The sequence below is a fragment of the Scomber japonicus genome, chromosome 9 (assembly GCF_027409825.1).
Source record: "Scomber japonicus isolate fScoJap1 chromosome 9, fScoJap1.pri, whole genome shotgun sequence".
Lineage (NCBI taxonomy): Eukaryota > Metazoa > Chordata > Actinopteri > Scombriformes > Scombridae > Scomber > Scomber japonicus.
Window position 1 is genome coordinate 22402545 of NC_070586.1, and position 15225 is coordinate 22417769.

Genomic DNA, 15225 nt, shown 5'->3' on the forward strand with positions numbered 1-15225 from the left:
GCTAAAATCCATCCTGCAGAGTCTCTGATTAAAAAGGAGAGCTGAAGCAACTCCTGACTGATTTGTCAAAGAATAGTAGTTTAACCTCATTAGTAGACTGTGGGTAAATTCAATACAACCAGTGTTATTTATATATCATTGTTGCATTTAAATTATAATCACGTATTTTAATGTATTCACACAAGTTAGTGGCCAATGGTAATACTGGTTAGAAACATGGTATTAATGACCTGCGTGTCCTATCGCCGGTGGTACTTATTAATAAAATTATCCATACTCATTCATGAGAAAACATTTTTTTGCATAATAAAGAACTTGATAAAGATTTATTTTAACCCTTTCTTTGAAAGTTATAGTCTTTTGTTAAATGACTAAAATGTCTCTTCAATTACTCCATGACAGAATTGAACCCTGTGTAAAGTAATACTTAGGCTTATAAGGTAACATTCACCCTCATGTCCCTTTCCCCCCTAACAGCAGAAACGTGTGCAAAATTTCCATCCAAGGGGAACATCAAATCAAGCAGTCACATTTGGATGACGAACCAGTCCATGACATCATGTTGAGAGGATTTTTTTAAAAACAAACAAAGAAAACTCAAATTCTTTTCCACATGGCTTAAAAAGTCTACAGAGATCAGAGAGTATCTTTGTAAAAACCCTCCTTGGTTGTTGTAGTGGTAGTACAGTGGTTGGGTTTCTGTCTTCTTGGCAGGACCAGAGAATAAGTCCAGCTCCCACTTCTATGGCTTGTTTCCAATATACGTGGTTGTTACAGTTGATATACAGTCAGACATGTGGTAGCAGGGAGGGCGGGGGGGAGGGATGCATGAGGCACTCAGCGTTATTTAAAAAGGTGTAGTGAGAGTTTTACTAGTATTAAATACAAAGATTAACATCATTGATTGAATTTACTCTTCAATTTTTTGTTTTGTTTTTTTAGAAATGGAGGTCAAACACAGACTTGTGACATGAATTCCCATGTCTGCTCCACTGTGCAGACACAAGTAGTGACAAAACATTTCCAGTTCCTCAAAAGGTAAAAGATGCTAGAGCAATGACATCTTTTCTAGATCAAACAACAGCATGACCAGATTTTTTTTTTTTCGCGTCAAAAAATTCTTTGCTGCTTCACTACATGTGAGGCAGAGCTTAAATGTTTCACATATACCATAAAAAACAGAAGGGTCAACGTTGTCTCTCGGGTGACTGCAGTGTCTTTAAATGGAAAGAAGTTGACAGGATTCTTCTCGAAATGGGACATAATGTAATCAACACCTCCTTCATGGAGGCTGAACACACAAGACATTGATTTGTCTTCCATTTAGAAAAGATGCATTATGTTCAGCAAAACATTTTAAGACCCATCCAATATCAGCTGAAAGTTGCTTGGATAATGGAGTCCAAGCTTGAAAGTAAATTAACAACGCATCGCTTGGTTTCACTCGAGTGAGTCAACCCACGTGTCTAATGGCTTGCATTGCATCTGTATTGCTTTCCAGTTCACTTAAAACGGGAGTGTTAGATCCAAGAATGATTCTGTTAAGCCTGAGAAACAGAGATCTAGCCACTGTGCATCTGTATTTCATCAAGTTAAATACATAACATATTGGATTTTGGGAGTGGCCAAGGAGAGATGCTAAAAATTAGATTGTGCTGCAAAAACAGCATCCCCTTTGATGTGAGGGAGTGGGCTGCAGCAGAGCATCCAGTTTTAAAAAGAGACAAAAGGAGAGTTTGTACGTTCCTCCTTTGTTTTGTTGATGCCCTTCAGACATGGCAGTCCAGATACACAGAGGCTCCTCCTGTGCAGATTGTCCATTTGCAACTACGTTAGGAGAGCTCAAAGCCTGTGTTCATACTGATAGCATAGCGCAGCTTGTCACGCAAGATGCTCTTCTTGCTGTAGTTGGGCAGCTTGAGCAGGTTGAAGCACGTAGATGAAGTGGGAAGTCGACCGCCAGGCTCCTTCTTGCGGATAGTGAAAAAGCCCCTGAGGACACTGCCAAGGGTGTCTCCAGTGTCCTAGTAACAGGAGAAATTAATACAGACCATCAGTGCGAGCAAAACACAAAGGAGGCGTCTGCACACACAAACATGTATGCAGCATCAGTTTCCTCCCTTTTATATTCTTACCTGATCATCTGAAACTTCCACACAACGGATGGAGAAAGGTGGTTTGAGGTAGGCGAAACCTAGAAGAGGAGGCCTTGAGCAGCTGGTAACAAACTGCAGAGGAACATGAAAAAGAATAAAAGATGGTTAGAAATCAAAAGCTCTGGGGAGTGAGAGCAGCAAATGTGAGAAAGCTTACTTTAAGGAACATAGCCCTCTCCTCAGCATTGAAGTCACTGGACAATATGTCCCACAGCCAGATTATGACACGATGGCTGCTGTGAAAACCTCCATAGTAGACTGTGTGTTTCCTGAGAAAAAGAGAGAGAGAGGCAACAATAATGAGCATCTTAAATTAAACAGTCTATATATGCACAAAGCACAGATTAAGAGCTGAACACCAAGTGTTGAAATTAATTAATTTGATAGGAAAATGTCACCAAAACATGTTAGAAACAGTATTTTAAATGCCAAAAATCAGTTTTAGAGAAATGATAGAAGCTGCTGCACATACTTAAGGTCATCTAAGTCAATCTCAGCATTGTCTCCTGAGACAAGACGCTGGACCTCAGGTGTGGAAAACATGTGCAACCACTCTGGGTTGATGATGCTGCGGAAGCCCCGGATGAAAGCTGCAGTCTGCTCTTTAATCTGTGTGTGCATCCGGAAGTGAGCCATGAGGTGGATGTAGCTGATCCTGCAGGGATTAGTGGAGACGAGGTCACAGGATGATTTAAGCTACAATAAACAACTACCCTTTTTTGTTTTTTTTCAAACTAGATATACATTTACATACTTGTTTTCATTAGTGACAGGCATGGTCTTCCCTCCAGGTATCAACTCATGACAGACTAGCTGTAAGGGAACAAAGAAAGTAGTTTAAAATTGCAGAGAAATTTCAAGCACTGTATCACATTTTCCGTGTTTTCCATCCTTACCTGCCCCATAACATCTTCATCATAGGATAACGTCAGTCCTAGATCCCCTACATCGCCATCATATCGCTGAAAAACAAATATAAAAACAGCTATCAGATATCAGAAATTGAGCTGCAACGAGAGAAAAATAAGATTAAACAGTCCAGGGTGAATTTTTGGCAACCTTAATGGAAGTGAGGTTTTTGTAAAACTCAGAGTCCAGCGAGGGCAGCTCATCTATGGAGCTGTAGAAAGTGCTGTGGTGGTGACCCAAAACTTGACTGAGGAAGAAGGAGGCAAAAGGAACGTCCACAACAATGCCCTGAAACACACAGACGTCACAAAGAAAGAGATTTCCTTCAACACTATATATAGAGTGAGAGATACCATTGAGAGCATTTCTTCAAAGAATACCAACAATACCTCATATATAGCTTTCCCGAGCATCTTCCCCACAAACTCAAAAAGCTGCAAATGGTTCTCATGGATGTAGGATGTAGGTGAAGGATACAGCCTTTCATTTCCACTTGTAGTCTGTTGAAAGTACAAATATGACATACAAAGTATTGTCAGTGTGAGCAGTGAGGGTGTGGCAGTTTTTAAAAAATTGCACACCATCATCCTGATTTACCCTGAACAGGTTGAGAGCAGGATTGAACACTTTCTTAATGATCTCCTCCAAAAACTCTTTAAAGACACCATCCTGATCAATACCGGCCTCGTCCACTCCCAGGTCGTTAACAAACTTGACACGAATGACACCTTTTATAGAATTCACTGGTAAGCGCCGCAGCTGGTCATATCCATCCTAAAAAAAAGAGGGAGACACAAGCATTATTGTAGAACAACTCACAAAGTATACTTTAATATTTTACTATCACAAATTTAAAAAATCCACCTGAGCATTTGTCTCCTTACCTCTAACATCCGTGAGCGACGGATGGTAATATGGGTGACGTGTGGCGAGGCAGAGCTCGTTTCTACCAATCCTAGATTCTCTTTCTCCTTAGTGACAATGTTCCTGAACAGCAGCACCCTCTGAAATGAGCAGGAAGGGTTAGGGTTATAATACTTGTACCACTGAAAATAAAAGTAATTTGGTAGTTTCGATGAAAGGATTCTTAGCTCACGTTTTTATGTGGAATGACATGCGGGATGTACTGCAGTAATAGCTGGGCTCTTTTCTTGCCTTTCTCCAGTTCTTGAAACAACAAGCTGGGCTTCAGGTCCCTGAACACAACAACAGGAAATGAGAGTTTTACTAATCAATTACAAAAACAGTCAGAGAGCTGATATATTTAGGATAACAACAACTACTCAGTGTTTGGATTTACTTGCGTAACCAGTGGTCATCAGGGGTGAATTTTCGCCTGCAGTCCCGTTCGTAAAGCACCATCAGCCAGCCATGAACGCTGTGGAATAACTCCAGTTTCTCTCCCTTTGCATTTTCTATCAGACACAAATATTTACAAAATGAAATGGGACACAATACAATTTCTGTGACATACAGGGCAGAAATATTTGTGTATCATGAGTTCGGTGCTGTCACACTCACCTAAGATGCCATCCCATATCATTTTGAACACAAATGTGTTCAGGAACGAGGAGATAGTGAGGAGCTCCTCTATTTTGAAAGACGTCTGCTCTTCATACACTTCAATGTCATCCAGAATTCTGCAATACATCAACAGTGTGTTGTGAGAAAATGCCGTTGCTGCATGCACGTTGTGTAACTTCTGCACAACACATTAAAAAAGCGCTGAACTTACGTGATGAGGTGCCGTGAACAGTCACAGAAGAGCATGAGCATAGCCAGGAGCTGTTTGGACTCTTCGGTGTCGTTGTTGAGACACTCCATGAAAAGTTTGAGGCCTCCCTGAGGACCGAGCTCACAGATAAAGGCCCACAGCTTAGGCAGGAGGTCATCCAGATGTGTCAGACCTGCAAACAAATGAGAACATACTCCATTGTGAATTTTCCAGGATTTGTTTCCAGCATATGTTTACACGAGACTGGCAAACTTTGGCACTGACCGGTCAGTATCTGGAGTCGTATTTGTGTCAGTGTAGACAGAGCGCTCTGGTAAAGCACACAGATGCTGCACACCTTCTGAACCTCAGCTGAGTCAACTCTCTTTCCCCCAACTGGCTTTAAGATGTTACGTACAGAAGCAGACTTCTGAAACGCTCGCTTGAAGAGGTCTGTCAAAACACAAACACAAAGTTTTATTGTTTCAGGTAAAGAGCTTCTACTATTTTACAAATATTTAATGTAACACACTATAGTCATTCATTTAATGGAGGAGAGGGTTTATAACTCACTTTTAACTGGTAGATTGTTTTGGGATGTGCTGGGTTGTGGGGGTGAGGGAGTCGGCTCCTGACTCTCCAGCTTCTTAGAGAGGACGTCACTGAAGAGCGTCCGAATGATGGAAACACCCCACAGGTACTGAAGTTGTTTAGTGACCAGCGGCATTGACTCATTCAGACTACGGAGCATGAGGAGATAAGAGGGAGATAAAGTCAGACAAAGGCAAAGTGAGAAACTGCATTATGCTACAACAGTAAATGTATTTACTTGTCCAGATAGCATACACAAATGGGCTTTAAGAAGAATAAAACACAAATAAAAATTAGTATACAGTTTACACCGGTGTCGTGTTTCATGTTCTTAATAAGTGTTTTATGGGTGTGCTCTGAGGAATTACAACAAGAGCTTCCACATTTCCTCTACTTTTATATGTACATTTTCAGGGGGAATCTATTCAAGTACAACACATCTCTTTCACTCACCCATAGTCTACAGTCTGAGAGAACCAGCCCAGGACAGGGTGCCAGTGGGTGAGGTTGGACTTCTTTTGGGATACATATCTCTGGCAATAAGACAGCATGTCAGTCAGGTCCTTCACAAAATGATTGGCCTCCTCTTCTAGGACTTTCTCATTAAGGTAGCCCAATTGAATCAGGTTGCCTGAAACACACGAGAAAGACAAGGACACAATGACTCACTCGACCATGCACACCTGCATTGGCACTATTAGAGTATGCTCGTATTCATGTAAAATACTATACCAAGTAAGCACAGTGTGTGGCTTCCCTCAAGACACACGCAGATATCTAAACACTGCTCCTCACGACTGAGAAACAGAATAAACTTCCGGAGCAGGTCATGAGTCTGAATCGATGCCATACACTGTCCGAAACAAAGCAGATGTTAAAATTCTGTCTCTAAAACTTCAAAGCAAAATATGTAATAACTGTGCTTAAATTTTAAATTAGTTGTTACCTCTGGAGTAAGCACGTTGAGGTGGGATACAACTGCTGGGACTGACATGATGTGAATGAGGAATGATCTTAGCAGGTTATCAGAGAAGTGAGCAGCGAGGACTGGCCTGAGAAACATATTAGACTGAGTTAGAGGGATGGTGAATGAGCAAATATAAATATACAGTTCAGAACTATACCAGTATACTGATATAATTCATTTAGTCTCAGACAGAAGTTAACCACAATCACCTTAAAGACAAAGTGAAGATAGCCGTTAGAGTGCCTTTGGAGAGAGACGGTTTAGAACGAGCCAAGCCATTGGTCAGCAAGATCTAAACATAAATAACAAGCAATGCTCAGTTTTAATAACATCTGGCAGCGAAGAAGAGAATAGGTGTCAGCATAAATTATTACATCTACAGTCCAGAAAGTATGAGCTGTAATACAGAACCTGCAGTATGGAATAGAATCCCTTTTGATTGAGATGACCCATGATATTCTCACAAATCCTCATCAAAGCAGGTCTGAGAGCTTCTCCTAAAATAAAAAATAACAAGGCAAAAATGTTGTGCTTTTCTTTGCAAAAATTGTGTGCTGCAAAAACAAAAGATTTCTTTACAATAACAACCTCCGCTTGGCCAGAGACTCACCCTTCCCTCTGACTATCCGCCATGTCGAAGTGTCTGTGAAGGTCACCAGCATGGTGAGGTACAGCGTTACCAACTTGTTGTCTTGAAGGATGTCAGGCTGAAAATCATCAGATAGACCGTGATATGCACAATTTAGCTAACACAATGAAAATCAGAACACATTTTCCCAGCTTCAAATCAAGACTGACCTTTAAATTTTTCAGTAACTGACAGCAGGTCCACAGCACATCTTTGATCTGTTTGAGCCAGGGAATGGTGAGGTCTTTGGAGAGAGCCAAGGACACGTACCAGACCTGAAAGCCACATGTGAGGACAGTCACTGAGACACAGATCACATACTAAAAAATATTTCATATATTCGAGGGCATAAATGCATCCACTCACTTTGGGTTCATTTTCAACCTCCATGCTGGCAAGAATAGCCCGACAGAGCTTCTCAAACCTCTGTGTGATATACAAAATTAAAGTCACTTGAGTCTGACAGCCCAAGAAAAGTTCTTTACATCATCTCCAATGAGAGAAAGTAGGAAAAACAACTTAATTGTACTATTTTTCAACTAATAAATGTGCAAAACTAGCGACTCACCATCTTATCCTCCGGGCAATAGATGAACAGTAATTTCCGAGCAATTTTGAAAATTGAGAGTGCATTTCTTTTTGACGTCCCAGGTTCAGAGGGTTGAAAATAATCATCAACCTCTTTCCTGGTGAGACACAGAAAGAAAACATTTAGCCACAGTTACAGAATCATAAAACTGGATTGTTAAGTGAACTGATTAACTAATTAACTAAAGCCCTTGCAAATCAAAAGTGACTAGAGATTGTGCAAGGAAAAAAAAAAGACTTGGAGACCACCTTATTTGTTTCTGGAGTCTGCAGCGACAGAGAAATCTCCTGACCAGGGCTTGGATGTTGATTGCTGCTCTCTCCTTCTCCTTCTGCCCCCTCCTCTCCTCCCTGGCCTGCCTGGCTTTGTCCAGGAACTCTGACTTGGAGCTTTGAGTTACACTAAACATTGTGCACCCTAGGAAAATTTAAACCACTTTTCTGAATATAAACATTCTGACAGCGTTCAAATTAGAGCAATTATGTTGGACTTTATGGGAGATTATGGCGATGATAACACAATTTACCTGCGATATTCCTCGAGTGAAAGGTGTAGTCTGGGCCTGGAGGCTCACCTGACGCTATACCTCCGCAGTCATGTCTTTATGGTGAAGACTAACTTGCCATCTCTGTGTATCAGCGGGCGATCACAGTAAAGATGGAGCTGGGATAGTTAGCACACAGGGCTAGTTTACCGCAACTCGGCTGGAATCTGTCTCGGGAAGGATCTTGTCACGTTGATTCAGCGACATTTGTCATCATTGCGGGGTTAGGTTTGATTCCCTGCCAATGACAGCCTCAAAAACAGAGGGAACATACCGTTTGGAAATGTAAACAATGAGAGGAGATCCGCACACAGACTGCAGCCATTAATCCCTTGTGTCGCATTAAATGAGTCCGGGTAGTGTTTGTCTTCCTGAAGAAATCGTCACAAGAAAATATTTGCCGTTAGAATTTCTGTACTATCCTAAAAAACATCTACGATCGGGTTATAAAGGAAACAACTTTGTATATGTGATGGTGGATTACGCTTTCGTTCTGTGTGTTGGGTGGGTGGAGGGGAGGGGGCTGTTATCGCGGTTACTCCTCCAGCAGCGGAAATGTACAGGCTAAAGGCTAATGTAATTAAAGCTATTTTCTACAATATGTTGATTAAACGCAGACTCGCAGAGAGTGGGTTGGAGATTGTTGCTTTATTGATACATATGTCCAATTTCGTTGACTTCCCACACTCGCCTTTCAACATTTAAACAAAATAATGTTTACTGTCCCTTTAAAAGAAAATGACGTAATCTTTATAAGTGCGCAGCAGTGGCACCGGAAGGAAGTGGGTGTTAGCTGACGGGCGTTAGCAAGCTACAACTACGAAGTCTGCTGCGTTTTCTATGGTGAGTATGTTTATGTTTTATTAAAGGCTTATTACTAACACCTTACTAACGTTATGTAGAGAACTATGGTCCAATAGTTAATGTCATAATATGGCCATCCTTTGTCTGATGTATGACGATATAAGTAACTTTAGTAAATGCTAACAAGATAGTTAGCCTTCCAGCTAAAATCAAATTACCAGCTACTTTATTGGATTGAGGGATCAAGTTCAACCTTTCATCTTAAACGGAGAAAAGAACAGTGGCTATAGTTATCAGTCGTATATGTTTAATATGTCTCGTTAACAGCTATTTGGGAAAGGATGCCGTGCGGCCACTGTCTGTGAATTGTCTCTGATTTAACTACTTTATCGCTGTAAATCGAGATAATTTGAACAAAAAATACTCATTAAATCAAAACATTCACACTTAAAACTGAACCAAAAGCAAAAGACAGACAAGGCCTAAAATATTCAATGAAACAAATGAGTGATGAACCTGAACAGACCGAGTAGAGGATTTTTAGTTTCTCATGTTTTCTCAACACGTTTTGTGTCTTATTACATGTATTAACATGTAACAGATTAATTATATGTATATATTTATTAAAACTGTGGCGGAAGAAGTCTTCAGTTCCTTAACAGAGGTACCAATACAGCAATGTAAAAGGACTCATCAACATTTTAAAGTCCTGCATGAAAGTCCTACATAAGTATAAGTACATAAGTAATTATAGAAAAAAGTACTTAAAATATTAAGTATAATACTTGTTTCATCCCTCTGACTCATATAGTGTTATACATGACATCATTAGGTTATTAATACTGAAGCATCAGTGTTAGAGAAGCATGTTAGTGTTGTAGCTGTTGGAAGTGGATCTAGATTACACTACTTTGGCTTCTCCAAAGGGTCACCAGATGAATCTAAGGGGGTGTTAAATGACTATTGATTATTTTTTACTTTTTCTCTAATTTTTTTAATTTTAGGAAATATTGGTTCATTAGAACATTTATTGAACTGAAACCATGTGAGAAGTTTAGAGGGGAAAAATCACTATACAACAACCAGAGACATCTGAAATGTGACCCTGACTACGCACTGCTTTTTGTAAGACATCAAAATACAAAACGGTTGGAAACCACTGTGTACTCTTTAACAGTGTTTAGTCCAATAAACTGACTCAAATCCTAATTTAATAGCTTGTTATATTGCCCGTTTTGTCCAATATTAATCTGAAAAGGCTGTTAAATAAATAGTGGATTATGGAGTACAATATAAGTGGCATCAAATGGAAGTAGTAAAGTACAAATACCTCAAAGTTTTCTTAACAATTTTAATAATTGATTAACTATTCATTTCATTATGTAAAAAAGGCTTAAAGTCACTAGATCCAGCTTCTCAAATGTTAAAATAATCTTGTTCTTGTTGATAGTGATAGTGATAGTAAACTGAATATCTTTTGGGTCAGTTTATTGGACAAAACACTTCAATTAATCTATTTGTGATCTATTTTAAAATGTTTACTGTACTTTGTAGGAAAGTACTGACAAACATACTGTTTCTTTTGGGTTTAGTTGTCAGTAGAAAAATACGTATTCATACCAACCTTCTCTTTTAAAACAAGCTTCCAACATTAACTTAAAAAAAAAAAAAAAACTTTTTCCAGTCAGTGCCCTAAACCAAGCTGTTCATGTGAGTTTCCTGCCCTGATCCAGGTGTTTTTTCTTGTTCTGTCACAGGAAGAGATGTCAGGAGAGAGTGTTGTGAGCTCGGCAGTGCCGGCAGCTACAACCCGGACCACATCCTTCAAGGGTTCCAGTCCTAGCTCTAAATACGTCAAGTTAAATGTGGGCGGGGCTCTGTACTACACTACAATGCAGACACTAACCAAACAGGACACAATGCTCAAAGCCATGTTCAGTGGCAGGATGGAAGTCCTCACAGACAGTGAAGGTAAGCTGCTGATGAAAACTTTTGTCCTCACCTTTCCTGTATTAGCTGTGAGTGTCAGTTATCACTAACTAATGAATGCAAATGTCTGTAGGCTGGATTTTGATTGATCGCTGTGGGAAACATTTTGGAACAATCCTGAACTACCTTAGAGATGGCGCAGTGCCGCTGCCAGACAGCCGACGAGAAACAGAGGAGCTGCTTGCTGAGGCCAAGTATTACCTTGTCCAAGGCCTAGCTGATGAATGCACCGCTGCCTTGCAGGTACTATCATCATCATCATCAAAGGGCTGTCGAAAAGGCAGGGCATTAGATAGAAAGGATACATCTACCATATCATCAGTTGTTTAATTAACTTTACAGAACTATTACCATGTCAGATTTCTTTATATATACTACTCACAAAAAGTTAGGGATATCTGGCTTTTGGGTGAAATTTATGGAAAATGTAAAAAGTTCACGCTACAGTGGTCTGATATCATGAAAGTAGGGCATTTAAGTAGAAGCATGCAATGGTGATTTCTTCATCTGAAAAAATTTATTGAAACAAAAGCCAACAACAGTGGTGGGTATACCACAACAAAAAAATGTCAATGGCTCAATAACTTGTCATGTGCCCTTGAGCATCAATTACAGCTTGACAACGACGTCTCATGCTGTCCACAAGTCGACTTATTGTCTGCTGAGGCATGGCATCCCACTCTTCTTGAAGGGCGGCCCTCAGGTCATTGAGGCTCTAGGGTACAGAGTTACGAGCCTCAACACGGCGACTCAGCTGATCCCATAGGTTTTCTATGGGATTCAGGTCTGGAGAAAGTTCAGGCCACTCCATTTGAGGTATCCAGTCTCCAGCAGCCCTTCCCTAATGATGCGACCTTGATGAGCCGGAGCATTGTCGTCCATCAAGATGAAATTAGGCCTGTGTTGTTCATGCAGGGGCACAGTGACTGGATTAATGATGTTATTCAGGTAGTATGGGCTTGTCACTGTACCATTCACAAAGTGTAGGGCAGTTCTGTATTGACTAGACACTGCCCACACTGTAACACCACCACCACCACCAAAGACTTGTCTGGTGACAACAGTGACTGATGCATAGCGCTCTCCGTGACGTCTCCAACATCGTTGGCGGCCATCATTTCTGCTCAACGTGAATCGACTTTCATCAGAACAGCACTGAGGCCCACTGGGCCCTCATCCAGCGTAAATGCTCCCTGTCCCATGCAAGACGATGATGCCTGTGCCTAGTGGTGTGGTCAGGTACCCTTGCAGGTCATCTAGCACGCAGACCACACTGATGTAAACGGTTTCAAATGGTCTGACGTGACACTTGGATGCCTCTCACCTCCCTTCAATGTGCCTGGAGTTGAGTGGCATTCATCATCCGCTTCTGCAGGGCACTGTTCACAATGAAGCGATCATCAGTGTAGGATGTGGCCAATGGACGTCCACTTCTATGCCTATCTGTGACTCTTCCAGTCTCTCTGTATCTCTGTTGCAAGCTGCTGATGACACTCAGTGAGACTCTAAGCTCAGTGACCACTTCCGTCTGAGAACATCCTGTGTGAAGCCTGGCAATGGCGAGGTAATGTTGATCAATTGTTAGGTGTCGTCTTGGTTTCATGATGTCAAAATGTGAACAGCATGATAAAGAAGACTGTTTAAATACCAATTCTAATTGAACCAGGAAATGTATTGGTCGATTCATGGATCAAACACCTGATTTGAATTTTGCCGTTAAGCTCCTTGTTAGAGAACAGCAAGTTGTGCAGAAAGTACTGAAACATTGAACTGTTGGACATGTGTATTCAAAAGTTTAGAGAAGGTCACATTAAGTTCAACTGTAAATGTTATAGTGGATGTTAGGTTCATCCTGAAATTTCACCCAAAAGCCGAATATCCCTGACTTTTTGTGAGTAGTGTATGTATAAATAAATTCTGAAATAACTGAAGCATTTCACCTCCAAACTTTTTGTTTTGTTTTTTTGAGGTTTCATTATTTATGGGTAAATCAGATACAGTTTATTGCTCTTTTTTTAACTACTATGAAAATAAACTGCTCCTTTTTAAACAATCTTACTGTTTTTGGTGACAGTTGGTAACTTAAACAATGAGCCCTTACTCATTGAAGGGGTGGGAGTTGTACATTCTGTATCATAGTTACTCCTATATTCCACCAGGTGGCATCCTCTCTCTTATACATGTTTTAGTTGTTTCAGGTGAAATGTTTTTAATGTGGAAAAAACTCCTTTATCCTTCAGAACAAAGAGACGTATGAGCCCCTTTGTAAAGTGCCTCTGATGACATCGTCTAAGGAAGAGCAGAAGCTTATTGCAACCTCAAATAAGGTTTGTTATGTTGTTTTTTTAACATGTTACGTTTCAGTGTTCAATATCAAGAGAAATGTGGAGATTTTTCTTTTTATCTTAAAAATTCCATTATCTTCACAGCCTACTGTCAAGCTGCTGTATAACAGAAGCAACAATAAGTATTCATATACAAGGTAAGTCCTTTTTTAATCAGCGGCTACCATGTAAATTTACACATGGAACAAAATGTGGTGAAATTATACTAGTTGTCTTAATAAAATACCATCCTGTTTTGTTTTTTGTCCCCTTCAGCAATTCTGATGACAACATGCTGAAAAATATAGAGCTGTTTGACAAGCTCTCTCTGCGGTTCAACGGTCGTGTACTGTTCATCAAAGATGTGATTGGAGACGAGATCTGTTGTTGGTCATTTTATGGCCAGGGGCGTAAGATCGCTGAAGTATGCTGCACCTCCATTGTTTATGCCACTGAAAAGAAGCAGACAAAGGTAAATATGACTCCACTGTACAGAGTTCTTTGCTGATGTATAAACATGCATGTAGTACTATGTTGTTAAAATGTCTAATATCTTAACCGTTCTACTAGGTGGAGTTCCCTGAGGCAAGGATCTATGAGGAGACCCTGAACATCCTCCTTTATGAATCTCATGATGGGAGGGGTCCAGACAATGCCCTGCTGGAGGCAACAGGGGGCGCTGCAGGAAGATCCCATCATCTGGATGAGGATGAGGAGCGAGAACGAATTGAACGAGTTCGTAGGATTCATATCAAACGCCCCGATGACCGCACACACCACCACCAGTGACCTTTCTCCCTCGACCCGTCAGCCTGTGTCTCTGACCCCAGACAGTCTTTGCACCATGCTTGTGCCTTACGATACCCAGCGCCTCTCCGTCTCACTTCCACTCTTACTTTACCAGCTTTCTCCAGGAGACTACTATGAGACGAGCGTCATACAACAGTGTGTAGTGGTGAAGTGATTTTGTGTGTTTTGTATGTGCACTTGTCATCTCTGTTGTGAGGTCTGACAGGCTGTAGTGTTTTGTTCAATATTTGTTTGCTTATTAACTTCTACCACTGTTTTCTGCTGGTGTGCAGGAGCCTATAATCACGGATGTTTGTGCTCAGCAGTGCAGGTGACCACAGTCTAATCTGAGTGTGTGAAGAAGAAAAGAATATTGTCTGTATGAATTTGTCCTTTGCAGTCCTAACTACATTACATTCAGGAGAGCAAGAGTTATACGACCTAAGCAGCTAAAAATTCCTGTATATAATTTTTGTTTCTCCTTACTGTGGCTCTGACGGGTCCATTGTTAGGTTATCAGCGGATGAACCAGGTGTTATACACGGTTGGGCCACACGGTGACACTGTTCTTATTCTTAGAAGATGCTACCAAGGCTATCGTGAAGCCGGCAAATAATAGAACTTAAACCTTTTTTAAAATTTAACCATTTTTGATACACTTCACAGGTGGATGCAACATTTCAAAGTAGTGCTTCTGCCTTATTTAGTTTTTAACATTTATTCAGTTTCCCTTCACTCCACAAAATAATCATTATCAATGGAGAGAACTTGAGCGGTGACCTGAGGTGTTAAATGTACTTGAGTGATTGAATGATGGATGCCGAGGTTGAAGTGAAAGACTGTAACTGGAGATCTCCCCTGGCAGGAAGGGAATCCTGTCTACAAGCTTTTAACAGGGAGAGAAATTAGACCTGTCCTTCATCGCTACATTCATCAAAGAATGTACTGTTTGCACACAATAGGTTTGAGTTGATATGTCTAACAATCACAGTATTTGTAGGTCTGTTGTACAGAAGTGAACATATATGTATGTTTTATATTTATACATACTTTATCACAAATAAATTTCTACAAACACTTCCCTTCTGTTTTTATTTCATGTATTGTAATTGTCATTTAACTTTACAAAATTATGAAACATATGGCTTCTTTGTTCAGAAATCAGACTTACACTTTCTTTGAAGAGTTTAAGCAACATTTGATGTGTTTGAAATAGCTTTT

At 40.4% G+C, this 15225-nt stretch overlaps 2 protein-coding genes across 3 annotated transcripts; one reads left to right on the plus strand and one right to left on the minus strand.

The window, feature by feature from the left end:
• Window positions 1-859: 859 nt before the first annotated feature.
• Window positions 860-8572, minus strand: ube3b (ubiquitin protein ligase E3B). The gene is made up of 27 exons (XM_053325224.1): window positions 8081-8572; window positions 7803-7971; window positions 7534-7651; window positions 7332-7391; window positions 7136-7240; window positions 6948-7044; window positions 6749-6834; window positions 6547-6629; window positions 6317-6422; window positions 6103-6223; window positions 5824-6001; window positions 5353-5519; window positions 5065-5232; window positions 4801-4972; window positions 4587-4705; window positions 4366-4480; window positions 4162-4261; window positions 3950-4069; window positions 3663-3839; window positions 3455-3565; window positions 3216-3353; window positions 3053-3118; window positions 2911-2969; window positions 2629-2811; window positions 2314-2425; window positions 2136-2228; window positions 860-2024 (listed from the first exon to the last, which is right to left on the minus strand). Exons 2-27 carry the CDS (start codon window positions 7961-7963, stop codon window positions 1833-1835), a joined length of 3207 nt encoding a protein of 1068 aa, XP_053181199.1. The 5' UTR covers window positions 7964-7971; window positions 8081-8572; the 3' UTR covers window positions 860-1832.
• Window positions 8573-8815: 243 nt separating this feature from the next.
• On the plus strand, window positions 8816-15083 carry kctd10 (potassium channel tetramerization domain containing 10). 2 transcript variants are annotated; one of them, XM_053325241.1, is made up of 7 exons: window positions 8816-8941; window positions 10660-10873; window positions 10965-11134; window positions 13132-13218; window positions 13321-13373; window positions 13492-13687; window positions 13786-15083. In XM_053325241.1, exons 1-7 carry the CDS (start codon window positions 8939-8941, stop codon window positions 14002-14004), a joined length of 942 nt encoding a protein of 313 aa, XP_053181216.1. In that variant the 5' UTR covers window positions 8816-8938; the 3' UTR covers window positions 14005-15083. The 2 variants fall into 2 exon arrangements, with proteins under 2 accessions (XP_053181216.1, XP_053181217.1); XM_053325242.1 differs by having other exon boundaries at window positions 8912-8941; window positions 10664-10873.
• The last annotated feature ends 142 nt before the right edge of the window (window positions 15084-15225 follow it).